Source organism: Empidonax traillii, unplaced genomic scaffold (genome assembly GCF_003031625.1).
Source record: "Empidonax traillii isolate 1590-97213 ecotype Southwest subspecies unplaced genomic scaffold, ASM303162v1 scaffold104:size2570737, whole genome shotgun sequence".
NCBI classification, from domain to species: Eukaryota; Metazoa; Chordata; class Aves; order Passeriformes; family Tyrannidae; genus Empidonax; species Empidonax traillii.
In genome coordinates, this window is record NW_020955297.1 from 2,308,222 (window position 1) to 2,322,445 (window position 14,224).

Sequence of the window (14,224 nt, forward strand, 5' to 3'; positions counted from 1 at the left end):
CACCTGGGAAGGGCCAGTTTATTGTCCCATGATAGATATAGATATATATATATATATTCCTCACTTATTCGAGCGTACATTTAAAATGGAGATTTACAGACACGTATAAAGAGCGCTGTCCTGGCGTGGGGGGCGGCCAGCCCGGCCCCTCCTGGCCCGCAACGCGCCGTTAAATAAGATTCCTCTTATGTACAACTGCGGCTCTGGGTCGCTTGCTACCGGCGGCTGAGCTCGCTGGGGAAAAGACAGAGAAGCGAAGGCTGGTTTGGATAAATAGTGCTGGCCTGGTGGAGAAGAAGGTCCAAATGGGGTGGCGCGCCGGGCCCTTAGCTCTGCCCGCTGCGCCCAGGGTCCCGCGGCGGAGGAGCGCTGGAGACGCTGTCGTGCAACTTTCGGACGTGCTTCTTTAAATCAAAGTTTCTGCAAAATCCTTTCCCGCAAGTGACACACGTAAAGGGCTTCTTGTCGTTGTGGGTGTGCATGTGGAAAGTCAAGTTATAGATCTGGTGGAAGGCTTTGTTGCATATGGTGCACTTGTACTGCTTCTCTCCGCTGTGGGTCAGCTTGTGGTTCTTGTAGTTGCCTGCGAAGGAGGAAAAGGGTGGGAAAAGGGGTCGCACGGTGCACAGGTAAGGGGGGCATTAGGAAGTGTCTCCCCCCGCACCCCTGTCCCACTTGTCAAACTCGGTCCGCGTCAGCGTGGAGCAGCGCGCAACTGGCACGGCACAAATGAGAGGCAGGGTCAGCCCGGTGACCCGCGGCAAACGGAGGGCCCTGGATTAGGACCAAGGCCCGGCACCTCTCATTTAAAAAGCATTTAGGGAGAACCGTCAGCAGTGCCCGGCGATGCGGCCCGGCTTAGAGGGAAAGTAATTGGGAGCGGTGGCGGCGGCTCTGCCTGCGCCCCTTGCTTCCCCCAGCCGGGCAGGGCTCGCCGCGTTTAATCCCCCCTAATGATGGGCGAGGGCCCTGGCCTGGCCCGACTAAGCTTACCTTTCTGGTGGAAGCCCTTGCCGCAGAACTCGCAGACGAAGGGTTTGTAGCCGGCATGGATGCGGATGTGGGTGTTGAGCGTGGAGCTCCTGTTGAACGCCTTTCCACACTGGTTGCACTTGTGGGGTTTCTCCTGCACCGGGGGGCGAAAGGCCCGTCACTGGGGGCTGCGCGGAGAGCGGGAGGGGGGCCGCCGCCTCCCGCACCCCGGCTGCCCCCCACCTACCTGGGTGTGGATGATTTTGTGCCGGCATAGGGTGCTGGCCTGGCGGAAGCCCTTCCCGCAGACCTTGCAGACGAAAGGCCGGGCCCCCGTGTGCACCGGCATGTGGCGGGTGAGGTTGTAGTGCGCGTTGAACACCTGCGGGGAAGCGCCGGGAAGGCGAGGTCAGGCACGGCCCCGCCGCCGGCCGCCCCCGGCCCCCCACCCCGTGCCGGCGCCCCCCTTACCTTGCCGCAGACCTCGCAGGTAAAGTTTTTGGGCTTGCCCTCCGCCGCCCCGCTGCCGCCGCCCCCCATCTTGGCGTGGCCCTTGGGGGGGCCGCCGCGCTCCGCCGCCGCCGCCTCCTTCATCACCTGGTCCAGGTGTCCCGGCAGCCGCTCCTTGTGGGCGAAGGGTGGCGGCGGCGGCAGCTTCTCGGCTGCCAGCCCTGCCAGCTTGGCATTCTCCAGCAGGAAAAGCTTCTGGTGGGCCGAGAGCCCCCCCGGTGGCGGGGCGCCCAGCAGGCCGGCGGGGAAGAGCTGTCCGTGCAGGAGGTCGGCCGGGTGGTACGCGGCGTCCAGGTAGTTGAAGTAGTAGAGGGAGCGGGGGGCGGCCGGCACGGCCCCTGCCTGGTGGATGACCTGTGGCTTGATGAGCCGGCCGCTGGGCTGGCCCAGGGCGAGCTCTGCCTTGCAGCAGACGCCGCAGTTGGCTTTGCAGAGCCCCGCGCCGCCCCGCAGGCTGTTCTTCCACAGCTCCGAGTAGTTGAGAGTCTTGGAGGGCAGCTCGTAGCCCAGCGGCGGGATGGGGATCACGCAGGGCAGGGGCGAGCACAGGCTCAGCGGCTTCTTGCCCGGCTCCGGCCCTGGCCCGCCGTGCCGCTGCTCGAAGGCTGGCTTGGGCTCCGACGTCTTGGCCATGATCCTCTCGATGGAGAAGGCCAGGGTCTTGGAGGGGTTAGCGGCGGCGGCCCTGCCGTCGTGCCGGGGGCAGGAGGAAGGCATGACCGTCTCCAGCGACCCCGGGCTCGCCATGTCGCTCCGTCGTGCGGGAACTTGGTGTGAGCAGCGACTCGCTCCCGCTCTCGGCTCTGCATTCCAGAAAAGCCAGGAGACAAATCAATTTAATAAGCACCTTGTTCTCCCCCCACCCCACCCCCCACCGGCACCCCCTCCCTATTTACATTCAAATGAACATATCCAAGAACAATGGCACGTAGGGTACCAGATTACTGCTCATTAAGCGGAACACGCTAAAGTAACATGCAAGCTAGACCTTGTTAGTATTTAAAAAAAAAAAAAAGGAAAGAAAAAGAAAAGCCTCCTCCAGCCCAATGCCACCCAGCCCAGCCCCACCGATGGCCACGGTCCGGGAAATGCAGGAGCAGGGGCGGGGGGCACGGCGAGGGGCGGCGGGACTCGCCTTGGGACCACTTACCTTTGCCCAGCGCCGGCGAGACTCATCCAAGCAGCGCAGTGTGACCACAGTCACATTTTGATAGCAAACATCTTCCTGAGCGTCAGATCACGGTCTCGTACATTTAAAGCTGACATCACATGAAGTCACTTTGAGCAGAATGACATGGGGATGCCACCATGGATCTTCCCCGAGCCGAGGCGCCGGGCTGGAGCGCGGTGGGTTGGGGCAGAGAGAGGAAGACGAGCCCCCCCTTCCTCACGCACAATTTCCTTCCAGTTTAAGATGCACAAATCGCTCGTGTGCGAGCTGGGTTTTTTCCTCTCTCTCTCCCTTCTTAAAAAGCAACTTGCAAAGCAGAGGAATCGTTTTGCATGTGGCAAATTAGAAGGCAAGTGCGATTCACAAGTTGGGTGGAAAAGAGTGCTCCAGTTCTTGCTGGGGTTAGAAGAGCCACTCCGAGTGAGCGTGAGGATTTTTTTTCTTCCTCTTCTTCCTTTTTTTTTTTTTTTTTTTTTTTTTTTTTTTTTTTTTTTTTTTTTTTTTTTTTTTTTTTTTTTTTTTTTTTTTTTTTTTAAAGAAAGGGGGAGAATGATTTTTTTTTTTCTAAAGCAACTACCACGCAACCATGCTCGAGTTATTTTGGCAACCCATCTGCAATCAGCTCCGTTGCAACCGAGCTGGAAGATAATTAATAAATTGTCACTTATCTGCGAGCCTCCCCAGCATGTATAAATTAATAGCCAACCCATTAATTAGGACAGTGTATTAATGTTAATTAAACTAAGTTTAATTCCACCCCTCTCCCCTCACAGGGTAGCTGGTGATTAGCCTTAAATAAATGTGGAAGAAGTCGAGTCCAGGACTGGATTTCGCTGCTTAAAAAAAAAAAAAAAAAGAAAGAGACCAGTGTTCAGCAAACGGGAGTTCTGCAAATTGTCACCCCGGAAAGGTGCCCGCTGCTCGGGGGGAGGCATCCGGGCGGTTCTCCCTTGCCCCTCTAGCCCTTTTCGTGCCCCCCGCTTTTCCTTTTCCTCCCCCTCCCCCCCAAATAGGCGACGATACATTATAGAGCCTGGATGCCGGGGTTTCTTCCCTTCCTCTCTTTAATTAAAACGTTGTGATGCGGGAGGGGAGGATTTGCAGAAACCTCAGATGCGAGGACGCGGTAATTGAGAGAGTCCCGCGTCCACCTGTTTGGGGGGGCCCGGCAGCACCCCCCTGGCCCTGATTAGCCGCCCCGTCCCTCGCTGGGGCTATTCAGCCGAACCAATTTTCCCCCAGCGATTCAGGGCGCTCAATTCTCTTTCACTTGTAGCCACTATAGCGCTGCGTGGAACCTGGTTTTGTGTGTTTCTAAAATAAAGGGGAGGATTATCCGGGGGAGAGGGGGGAGCGAAGGGTTTAGATTGAGCCTGGCCAGAGGTAAAGCAAGCAATGAAAAGGCCCCGATATGTATTTTTTTTTCCGCCTCCCTCGCACGCCTAAGAAAGTTTGGAGGAATTTGGGGGTTTTGTGCGGCACTGACAAAGCCGCGCCTCCTCTCCCTGCCGGGGCAGCTCGCCGGCGGCTGTTTGCAGACAGGCTTTTTCACCTGCGAACCACAACACGCTCCAGAAACAAACTTTGAAAGCGGCGGCCGCCCCGGGCTGCCTGCGGGCGGAGGGGAGCGCCCTGCCCCGGGGGGACACCCCGTTTGGAGCATCAGGTGTTGGCATCCCCCCAGTCCTGCCCGCTCCATCCCGCCTGCTCGGATCTGTCGGGTCAGCGTTCAAGGGAGCGAGGGAACCGTCCCGCTTCTGGGGGAGGGGGTGGGACGGGACCGCGGAGAGCCACACAAGCCGCGTCCGGTGGCTGGACTGCGGGAGAGCCCGTGGGAGCCCCGGGGAGCCGCGCCGCTCTACTCGCCCTGCCCGCACCTCCTCCGGGCAGCGGGAGCGGGCAGGCGGCGGCTGGGCTCCGCTCGCTCCCGGGGCTCGCCGGCTTTAGCAAAGTATTTAATTAGCCTCCACAAACTTCTTTTTCCTCGCCTGCAGATTATACTGAGTGGAGGGTTGGGAACTATTTTACACCTTGCCACTCACATGTTAATTAATCTCTATCTAACCCTAATTGCAGTTTATTCAAGCACCGCTCAAACAGCTCACCCACACAATAAACACTGGGGCTGCTTTTATCCATATTACTCCCCGCTCACACGTTGAGTAATTAACTCCAGTACCAACTAATAGTGCAAACAAATATTTTCTGTAAACGAGATGATTTCGGGCAGGATAAAAGAGGGCTGCGGAGCCGGGGCCGGGAGCTCGCTGCCAGCTTCCCCGCGCCGCCCTCGTCCTTCCCGGGATGTTTGCTGGACCGGCTCTCTCCCTTTTTCCCCTCCCTCCCTTTCTGGACGAGGCAAAGGCTGCCGGCTCGCCCCTCTGCACCCACTGCCCTGCTCGGGGCAGCGGGTCCCGTAGGCCTCGGGGGCGAGGAGGGACGGGGGAACCCCGAGTGCAGCCCCGGGGCCGCCTCCATCCTGCATCCCGGAGAAGCCCCCGTGCATCCCAAAGCCAGGCACCGGCTCGGGCTGTGCCACTGCCTCCCGGCCGGTGAGGAACCGGGTACCGCACGCCTTGTGCGTCAGGGCTTTGAGATCCCAGCTAAGACCCGGGCATCGGAGCTCAGTATTTTAATTGAAATCGCAGGTTTAGGCACAGCTGGAGGCCGTCTCTATCGATTCGACTTCTGCTGTTCCGGCGAGCGTATTACAACTGACTGACTTTGAGACAGCTGCCCCAGCCCCCTCGCCTGCCCCAGCCCCGCCGCCTGCCCACCACCGAGCCCGAGCCCCTCGGAGCGAGTGGGTCTGGGGGGGCCGAGCGGCCCAGCCCGGCTTTGGGAGGCAGGAGCTGCTGCACGTCGGGTGGGCTGCGGGCTCCCGGCTCGGCATGGCGTTCTGCCTTTCCCGTGGAGGCTGTTCTCCCGTGGGGTTTTAATCCTTCACCCCAGACGTTTGGAGGGAGAAATGGTTTGAGGATTTTTCCCAGGAAGGGCGCACGCCGCAAAGCCGCTCCTGATGCGGACGCGGTCGCTTCTACGGTGATTTTTGCGTTGCTGCCTCCCTAGAAAAACGAGTGCGGTGTCCGGTCAGGCCGGGCCGGCCCCATGCGGGACACAGCAGGACACCCGGGGCTTTTCTAGCCCCTGCTGTCGTTGGAGGGTCCCGTACGCGCCCGGCAGACCCAGCCCCAAAAGCTCCCCGGCGCTGACATCGAAAACCGGCGAGGGTTCCCCTTTCGCCCCTCGACAGCCAGACCTGCTCAGCGAGGGGCTCCCGGGGACGTGTCCCAAGTGGGTCCCGGCCGGGTGGGAGCGCAGGGCCCCGCAGGCCTGGCCCGGCTCCCCGTGCCCGTCGGGCCGCCCCTGCCCGGGCAGTCGGCGCTGGGCATTTCTGGTCCACTGGAAGACAACTTAGGATCCTCCTAGTTATTTAACTTGGCAGCTGCTTAAACTCCACAGTGGAAGCTGCCGAAAGTTATTAGCATTATGCTTCAATCTCTCCGAAATGGTGGCTTTGATTTCCATGCTGCTTTGCTTTATATATGTATTTTTCTAAATACTTTTTTTTTTTTACTATTTTTTTTCCTTTTCTTTTAATAGCAGAAGGTAATGAACTACCAGACGAGCCACCAGCCCAGGCAATTAGGATGGGGTTGTCTTTGTGAGCTGGGGGGATGGCAGCTTTTTGTGTGGTTTTGCAGCTTTGTGGCTGGTGCAAGGTGTGGCAGAGCTGCCCTGGGTCAGGCTGGGCTGTGGTGCTGCCCGGCCCTGGTCCCACACTTTGCTGGGTTTGGGACTGTCTCAGTGCAAAGCAGAAATTACAACCTGGAAGGGTCAACCTAGGGATGGTCCCAAGGTGTTTGGCCGCAGTTTGGTTTGCAATGGTCAGAGACAGACACTGCTTGGACAAATTAGAGAGCAACGAATGGGGAAGCCAGGATAGCAAACTTTGGGGCTGGGGTGAAGTGAGGGTTGTTACCCATATGACTGCTTCCTGTTATTCCTTTGAAACTGTGATAACCTTGTGTAACAGGAGCAGTGCCAGTGCCTTGGTCCCTATGGGCAGTCCATCTGATCCTGCAGGACCCTGCTGCCCTGTCACCCAATGGAGAGTGCCACGACCGGGGCAGGGGCAGTGCATGGCAAGGCCACCTTGGCTGAAGCAGAGGCGCTGAGTCTCTCCAGACTATTTTTCATCTCTGTAACTGAGTTATGTACACATTACTGTGTATCTGTAGATAGATAATTTTAATTTATTTTTTATTTTTAGATTTTATTTTCATTGGCAAAGTTTTTGGAGCTCTGCACAGATCCCAGAGCAAGTGTGGTTAGTGGGATTTTGGAAGCAACCTGGCCCAGAGTCCTTGCATGGTTATGCTGTTGAACTTTGTCAGTGATGCAAGAGTAACATCGACATTTTCAACCTGAGTCCAATTTTAAGAGCTGGTATCTGACCTGCTTCTAAAGCTGTTTGAAATCTAGTCCCGCTGCAGAGCAACCGGCAGGGCACCGTGGCAGGAGCTGCACAGAGTGCCTCGATGGCAATCAAACTGGCTTATGTAATTCTAAAAATGGCAACCCCTTACTTGCCACATCTCTTTCTGTCTTTGCGGAGAGTCCTGCAGAGCTGCCAAACAGAAGCAATTGAATGAACTCTTTTCCCGGCTCTTTCCTTCCGCAGCTCGGAGAAAGTGAGCCAGAGCCTATTATAGTTTGCCTGTCAACAGGAATGGTAACTAACGGCTCGATCCCAGCCAGGCTTTATGCCCCAAAAACGCTGCCTGCCTGCCTGTGAGGAGTAGGGAGAGACATCATGAGGGAAATCTAGTTCCTGGTGTGAGACTGGTCTGGCCTGGGAGGCAGGCGAGGAGTTGGTGGAATCCACACCGTGTCCAAAGTCAGCCTGGCCAGTAAGGCAAGGAGGAAATTGTTGAGCAGGTGAGCTGCTGTTCTCCGTCCTTGCTGTCGGAAATGGTCGTCCCTCGCGTTGCAGTAATGGAGCAATGCCGCGTCTCATTTCTGAACGCTGAAACTGAAGGATGTTCCTTCCTAATGTTTTGAAATGTTGTACTTTTTTGTTTTGAAAGAGTGGGAGCTTTTATTTTTTTTCTGGTTTTGTAGGTTTTTTTTTCCCCTTATTTTCTATTTAGGAGAAAAGGTGGGAGGAAGTAGAGAAGGAGAATATAATGGGGGGATGGCCTTGTTCTCACTTTCCTACTGAAAACGTTTCAGAAAAAGGAGCAAAAAGCAGTGAATATGGGTAGAAGCCCACTTCAGTTTTGTGTTCCTATTCCTTCCTTTTTTTGCTTGGAAGAAGGATGGCCAAAAAAGTAAGTGGGACAAACTCCACGTGTTTTGAATTATTCTCCCCTTAATGAGATAGAAAACCATCTCATTTTCCAAATTTCTTGCCTTTTCGATGAAGAAAACCAAACAGAGAAAGAATCTTTCCGAAGCCAATTTTTCCACTGTGTCTTTTTGCCACTCCATCCTCACTCAGTGTTGTCCAGCCTTTGTGGCTGTGCCACATGTTACGTTGTCTGGGATTTGTATTTGCCCTTGTTTGAACTGTTGTCACAGATGTCCCCATCGGCTGCAGGGCTGGACTGGTACGGAGGTGGCAGCACCTCACCTCCTTCCCCCGGGGCATGTGGGACCGGCTGGACTGCAGCATCCCTGTCCCTGGTGGTGGTGGTGGCTAAGTCAGAAAGAGCCTGGCAAGACTCCCAGATTGACTGGTGAAACTGCTGCTGTGCTACTTGAGCACAAGAAAAGGGCTGATTTCACCCCAGAAGACATGATCCAGAAGAACCATTAAAAATCCCTCTGACAATGAGAGCCCAAACTAAAAATCTGTACCTTGTTATTTGATGAAAAATCTTCGGTGCACAACCCAAGTATTTCCTGATATTGAACACCCACAAATTATGCAAAAATAGATATTTATTTATTTGATTTAATTATGAACCTAGCTTGTGATTTTTGGGGTGGGGATGAGGCTGGAGTTAATGATGCTGAAGAGAGAGAGAATTTGAGAGAAAAACCCAGGTGAGTCATTGGCTCTGGGGAGCAGAGGAGCTGCTTTGGTTCCTCCCCACAAAACAGAGAGCATTGCAGAACCCACCAAGGGCTTTGAGACTTCTTGGCTGCAGAGGACCTTGCCAGGGGAGGCTTCTCCCTGGGGAACTCTAGGACTTTGGCCCCACAGCCCATGGATTAAGCTGGTGTCCCATGGCTATGGCCAGTGTGTGTTGGAGGGATTGGCTCATCAATTTCAACTTGCACACCAAACAGATGACCAAGGGTAGATCTGCCATGGTGAGCATCAGCTGCCGTTCAGTGGGTCATCCTTCCCACTGGGCTGAGCTACTGAGTGACCCCCAGAACTGGCGAATATGGATACAGGACATGTTCCTGTCCCTGACGTGAGGGTCCAGATGGTTTGGAGGCTGCTGCGTGCTCTGCCTCTGATGTAAAACCAAACCTGCAATCCTTGCTGGTTTAGCTGGATAGAAAAATACCTTCCCCGTCATCAGAGTCCACCACCACATTCACTTTAAGTCTTTGAACTATTAATCTCCTCCTACCTCCCTTCCAGTGTGTGCTTCTCCTCTCCAGCTGACAGCCTGGGACAGCCCCGAGATCAGCTGCTCGTGGAGCTCTCCATGAAGAAAGCAGTCCTAAACGGTGTGGCCTTTGTTCCCCCCAGCTGTCGTATCCTCCAGGATCTGCAACAAGTCCTCATTTTACAGACCCCATCTTGACAGTCCCCAATCTGATCTGACCACCTGGTTTGTTTTTGAATCGAGCACTTGAGTCATAACATTTCTGTTTATTTCAACAACTGTATTCCTTGCATAGGAAATGAGCCAAGATGGTCTAAGGCAGGGAGAGCAAAGCATGTCGAGGTTGTAATTGCTTTTGCTCTCCCAATATAAAATTTTACAGTATAATCAAAATCTTATTTTTGTAGTACTGGACTCTGTTATTGACTTAATCTTCTTAAGTGCTCCTATTATTCCAGTGATTTCATCGTTGTATGTTGATTTTAATCTTTTGATCTCCATATTAGCTACTGCCTGCAACTAATTTGTTGCTCAGTGTTTTTCTTTGTTTTGACCTGTGAGGCATTTTCCTCATGGCACACAACTCTGCTGGCAGATTGCATATAATCTCTGCACTTTTTTTCTCCCATATTTTGCACAGTTATAACAAATGCAGATTTACAACTTGAAATGGAATATGTATCTTTTAGAAAGGCTGGGAAAAATACCACTTCAGGTTTAGCCCAAGAGCCTAAACGAGCTTGAGTAAAGGTAATGCGGCTGAATGCAACTCACCAGAGAGAGGTGTGGCACAGGCTTTTTAGTCCAGCAAGTTCAGAATGGGTGAAAACTGCAATGATTGTAACTTATACGCAGTCAAGGATGAAAGAGTTTCTGAAAGCATTGTTAGAGCTAAGATGAAGAAGGGTGGGTTTTGTGAATGGCTCAAGGGACAATCCTAGCTGGGCTTGGCTTGATGCAGCAGTGACTCTGTTGAATCCTGAACCACGGAGCAGGTTTTTGAACAAACACTGGTGACAGTGGCAATAGTGCAGTCATGAACTTCACAGCCAAAGTGCAGAGGTTGACATACAGCTCTGCTGTGTTTTGCTTGGCCACTAGACAGCTGCTTTTCCCTTTGGTAGTTGATGGTTTAACCTGTGCTGATTTATTGTGTGCTTTGTTTTCTTTAGCTTTTTCTTTGAAAGCTTAACAAAGTAATTTTTGCCTTAGGTTCGCTGTGACTTTTTAAAAAAGAACACAGCCTGAGCATTGACAAAATCATCTTTGCTTTGCTATGTGCCTGTTTATGCTTCTGAACACAAATTGTCTTCTAATATTTTTGACGTTTTGGTCACTAGAGAGGCAGAAAAGCAATTTCTAAGATGCCTATGGGCCAGAAGACATGCATTACAGCAGAGGGGAAAGAATCTGTTAGTTGCTGAAATATAAAACAAATTGGATGAACAGCTGCTGACACTTGTCAGTCAAATAGTTGATAGCATTTTCAGTCTCCATGCCACATGCTTTTAAGTAAGTCTGTCAAAAAAAGGATATTTTCGCTGGACTTCCCTGTAAATATGAGAGAAGTTTTGGCCTGATCTATCATTTAAAATTTTGCTGGCAGAGGAATGAAATTTTCCTCTTTCCCCAAAACTGATTGACATAACTGTACTGGCAGATTCTTCATCTAGGTGCAGTTGTACTGGCAGAAAGTCCTTTGACTGTTGGAGCTTGTTCTGTCACAGCAATGGGTAGAAGTGAACCAGCAGCAGCTCTTTGCATTCCTTGTCTGGCTTTGCCAACGCTCCCATCCGTCCACAAGCCCTTTCAGGTGCTGCCTGAGCTTTACTCTGCAGGAGCCTGAGCCCTGCCCAAACTGTAGTCTGTGGCCAGGAGGGCTTTAAACCCAGATTGATGGTTTTCAGACAAAACCAAACCATTTTGGATCCGACATTTCTGCAGGATTAACAGAAGGTGGTACGTCCTGCTCCCAGCACCACGGTACAGAACCCAACCCAGGGCTGGGCTGCCAGCACCCACGTAACCATGTGCAGGGTTAAAGACAGTGGGGATCAGGATGCAGAGCTCTCCTTTGCTCAGCCACAGGCTGCAGGCTCTGGAGTGGGAGGTTAAATCCTGCTTTGCAGCACTGCTTGTACGTGAGATCTTCTCCCCGCTCCCACTGAAGTATGTAACTTGAAGCTCATCGTTTGGGTCCAAACTCCTTAAAAGTAGCGAGCTGGCTAATGCTTCCTCATTCTGGATGTGTAGCCAAGCCTCTGGGTTGTTTTGGAATCTCTTTATGGATGCTTTATTGGGATTTGAGGACATGCAAAAAGCTGTCACAGGCCATAGGGTCACTGCTCATGACAGAGGAACTCAGTCGAGGGTGTCCATCACCGCCGTTCCAGGGAAGTACCGATGTGCGTTAGCGATGTGCAGCCAAGGAGCATCTCCTGAAGGCTGCGCCCACACTCTCATTCAAAAAACTGAGCAGGGCTCACTATTTTGAAAGGTGGCAGGTGGAAGTGGGTTGTGTTTTTACCCAATAAATATTTTGTGGTTAAAAAAAAAAAAAAAAAAAGGAAAAAAAAAGGAGCCACTTGCAGAGCAGAATCAAGCTGTTTCTCTAGCTCTGCTCTGCCTGCCTGAGAGCGGAGCTACAAATCTGGGTGTCCCTCAGTGCTCTTTGCTACTAGCCTGGTGGCCACCCCAGTAAGGCTTTCCAAGTGCCTCCTCTTGCAGCTCTTGTCCTTCACATAAATTTTTGGGACAGCTGAAGGACAGGATGAAGGGGGCACTAGCACACACGTGTGCATCATCAGTATGTGTGTGGGTCTCAAGTGGATCTCAACCCCCTAGAAAGAAGGGACCAGATGTTTGTTCATTGCTTTATGTCTTGTGAGACTTATCAAGCAAGTCCTGTGAGTGCTTCAAAGCGGGCTTGAAGGCTCCAAACATAATGAGGTCAAGATATAGATGGTTTTTGTATGCATCCCAGTGATGGACCTGCAGAGACACCTGAGCTTGTTTTGATAGACTCTGTATGACTCAAACACTTATTCCCTCTGAGGATTTAGGACCAAGTAGTTGCACAGATGGAGGGTGGGTAAGAAGGGGGGAAAGCTTCCTATGTCAGTACCCCAAAGCCATATTCCTGCCTAAGTCCTCAGAGGTGGCTTTCCTGGCAATGCTTCCCTCTATCAGCAGCATGGAGCGAGACAAAAATCAAGAAGGGGTCTGCTGGGCTACAGTGAAGAGTCCAAAACTTGTCTGTCCTCATGTATCAAATGGCTTCTCAACACATCAGTGGTGCTAAATGTGCATGTCCACTGCCCACTCCTGAAGTGAAGCCCCTGTTAATGCCCCTGTTCCCAGGGGGTGGTGTGTGCAGGACACCAGGGGAAGGTGGGTGCTGAATGTGTAGGGTGTGGCCATCCAGGTGGGTCTGCAGAGCACCTCCACAGTCAGGTGCTAAACTCTGTCATAGAGGGGAGGGACCCAAACATCCAGCACTGCAGGTGAATATGCTCCAGGCTCTGTAATTATCTCAGCCCAGTTTGGGAGTCAGCACTCCCTTCACAGGCAGTTCCAGAGGCCCCAGTCTCCTCCCATACATCCAGGTTGTGTCTCATGGCTTTTGGACAGTGGAAGTTGGTTTAATGGTTCATTATGTCAATCAGGCTTGTCCAGGTAGGAAGCTTTTCCAACGTTTGTCTTTCTTTTATTTGTGGGTGATGAATATTTGTCCTGGTTCCCCAGGCTGGCAATAGGATGTTGTGCTTGGGTGTAAAAGACACCAGCTTTTCTGCTTCTCTCTCAATTCACTGAGACCTGGGCAAGCAGGAAGCATTTCTTGTTTGAACTGGCTGATGGGAGGGAGGGAGGGACTGCAAAATCTCTTAGAAAACTCAACCTGTTATAAGTTAGTTTAAGAATTTAGACAACTCAGTTCCAATTAAAAGTTGATAAATTTATTAAGCAAGCGATAATAAAGCAAACAGCGCTGGGTGGTCGGGGGGGCCAGCGCCCCGCCCGAGACACACAAAACTTGTTTGAAAACCGGGCTTTTTGTACCCTCTCGATATCAGTTGTTGAATATTCATTCATTGTCCGTTTGTTGCCTTAAAAGGTAATTCCCCTGCTTTGGAGGTGGGTGTTACCTTTTGGTTGGTTGTAATTTATTTCCCCTGGGCTTGTACAGGGGGGGTCTTGCATCATCCCCACACTGAGGGCCTTTCTCTATATCCACATGGTACAGAGAAATGTATTTTTATTTATAATTTGTTCCCTGTTCCCGGCCGCAAAAGATTCCCTGGTGTTAGGTCCAGACAGGACCTTTCACCTTACAGACTCCACGGTACGCCTAGAAGTTAGTAAATATACAGAAATAGTTTTTTTGTTAGTACCCCCCTTTTATTTTAATTTGCTTGGAATAAAAATTGGTGCCTTTACTTATCACAATCCTAACAGAGAATCACAGAGAGGTTTGTGTTGGAAGGGATGTTAGAGATCATCTTGTTCTAACCCCCCTACAATGGGCAGGGACTCCAGATTGCTCAAAGCCTCATCCAACCTGGCCTTGAAAACTTCCAGGGATGGGGCATTCACAATTATTCTGGGCAACCACTTCAAGTGTGTTTCCATTAAACACGTTTTCCATCAAACCAGGCTGTTATTTAATTTCATCTCAGGGTCTGCCCCTGCCCTGCGTGTGTAAGTGCTGCTGCGATTGGCTGCTTTGGGAGAAATTAAAATACAAAATGAGGCCTTTTGGAGGAAGGTAGGTGTTGGGCAAGGCTGATGGCCATATAAAAACAGGGGCTGAACAAGGACAGATCATCAGTTAGATATCCAGGGACAAATCATAGGATGTAGAGTGCAGATAACGATGGACACAGCTGTGGTGGGGATTGCAGAAATGCCCTTGTACCTGGGGAAGAGGCAGTGTAGTCCCACCCTGACCTTGGGGAGCAAATCAGAAAACCATCTTCTTAATTAATAAACTAAAAAACACCCA

General features: G+C 52.0%; 1 protein-coding gene across 1 annotated transcript; it reads right to left on the reverse strand.

The window, feature by feature from the left end:
- FEZF2 (FEZ family zinc finger 2) lies at positions 1–3,102 on the reverse strand. Its single transcript, XM_027882339.1, has 5 exons — positions 2,633–3,102; positions 1,444–2,285; positions 1,220–1,354; positions 994–1,126; positions 1–583 (listed from the first exon to the last, which is right to left on the reverse strand). The coding sequence occupies exons 2-5, from the start codon at positions 2,227–2,229 to the stop codon at positions 327–329; spliced, it is 1,311 nt and encodes a 436-aa protein (XP_027738140.1). The 5' UTR covers positions 2,230–2,285; positions 2,633–3,102; the 3' UTR covers positions 1–326.
- Positions 3,103–14,224: the final 11,122 nt, after the last annotated feature.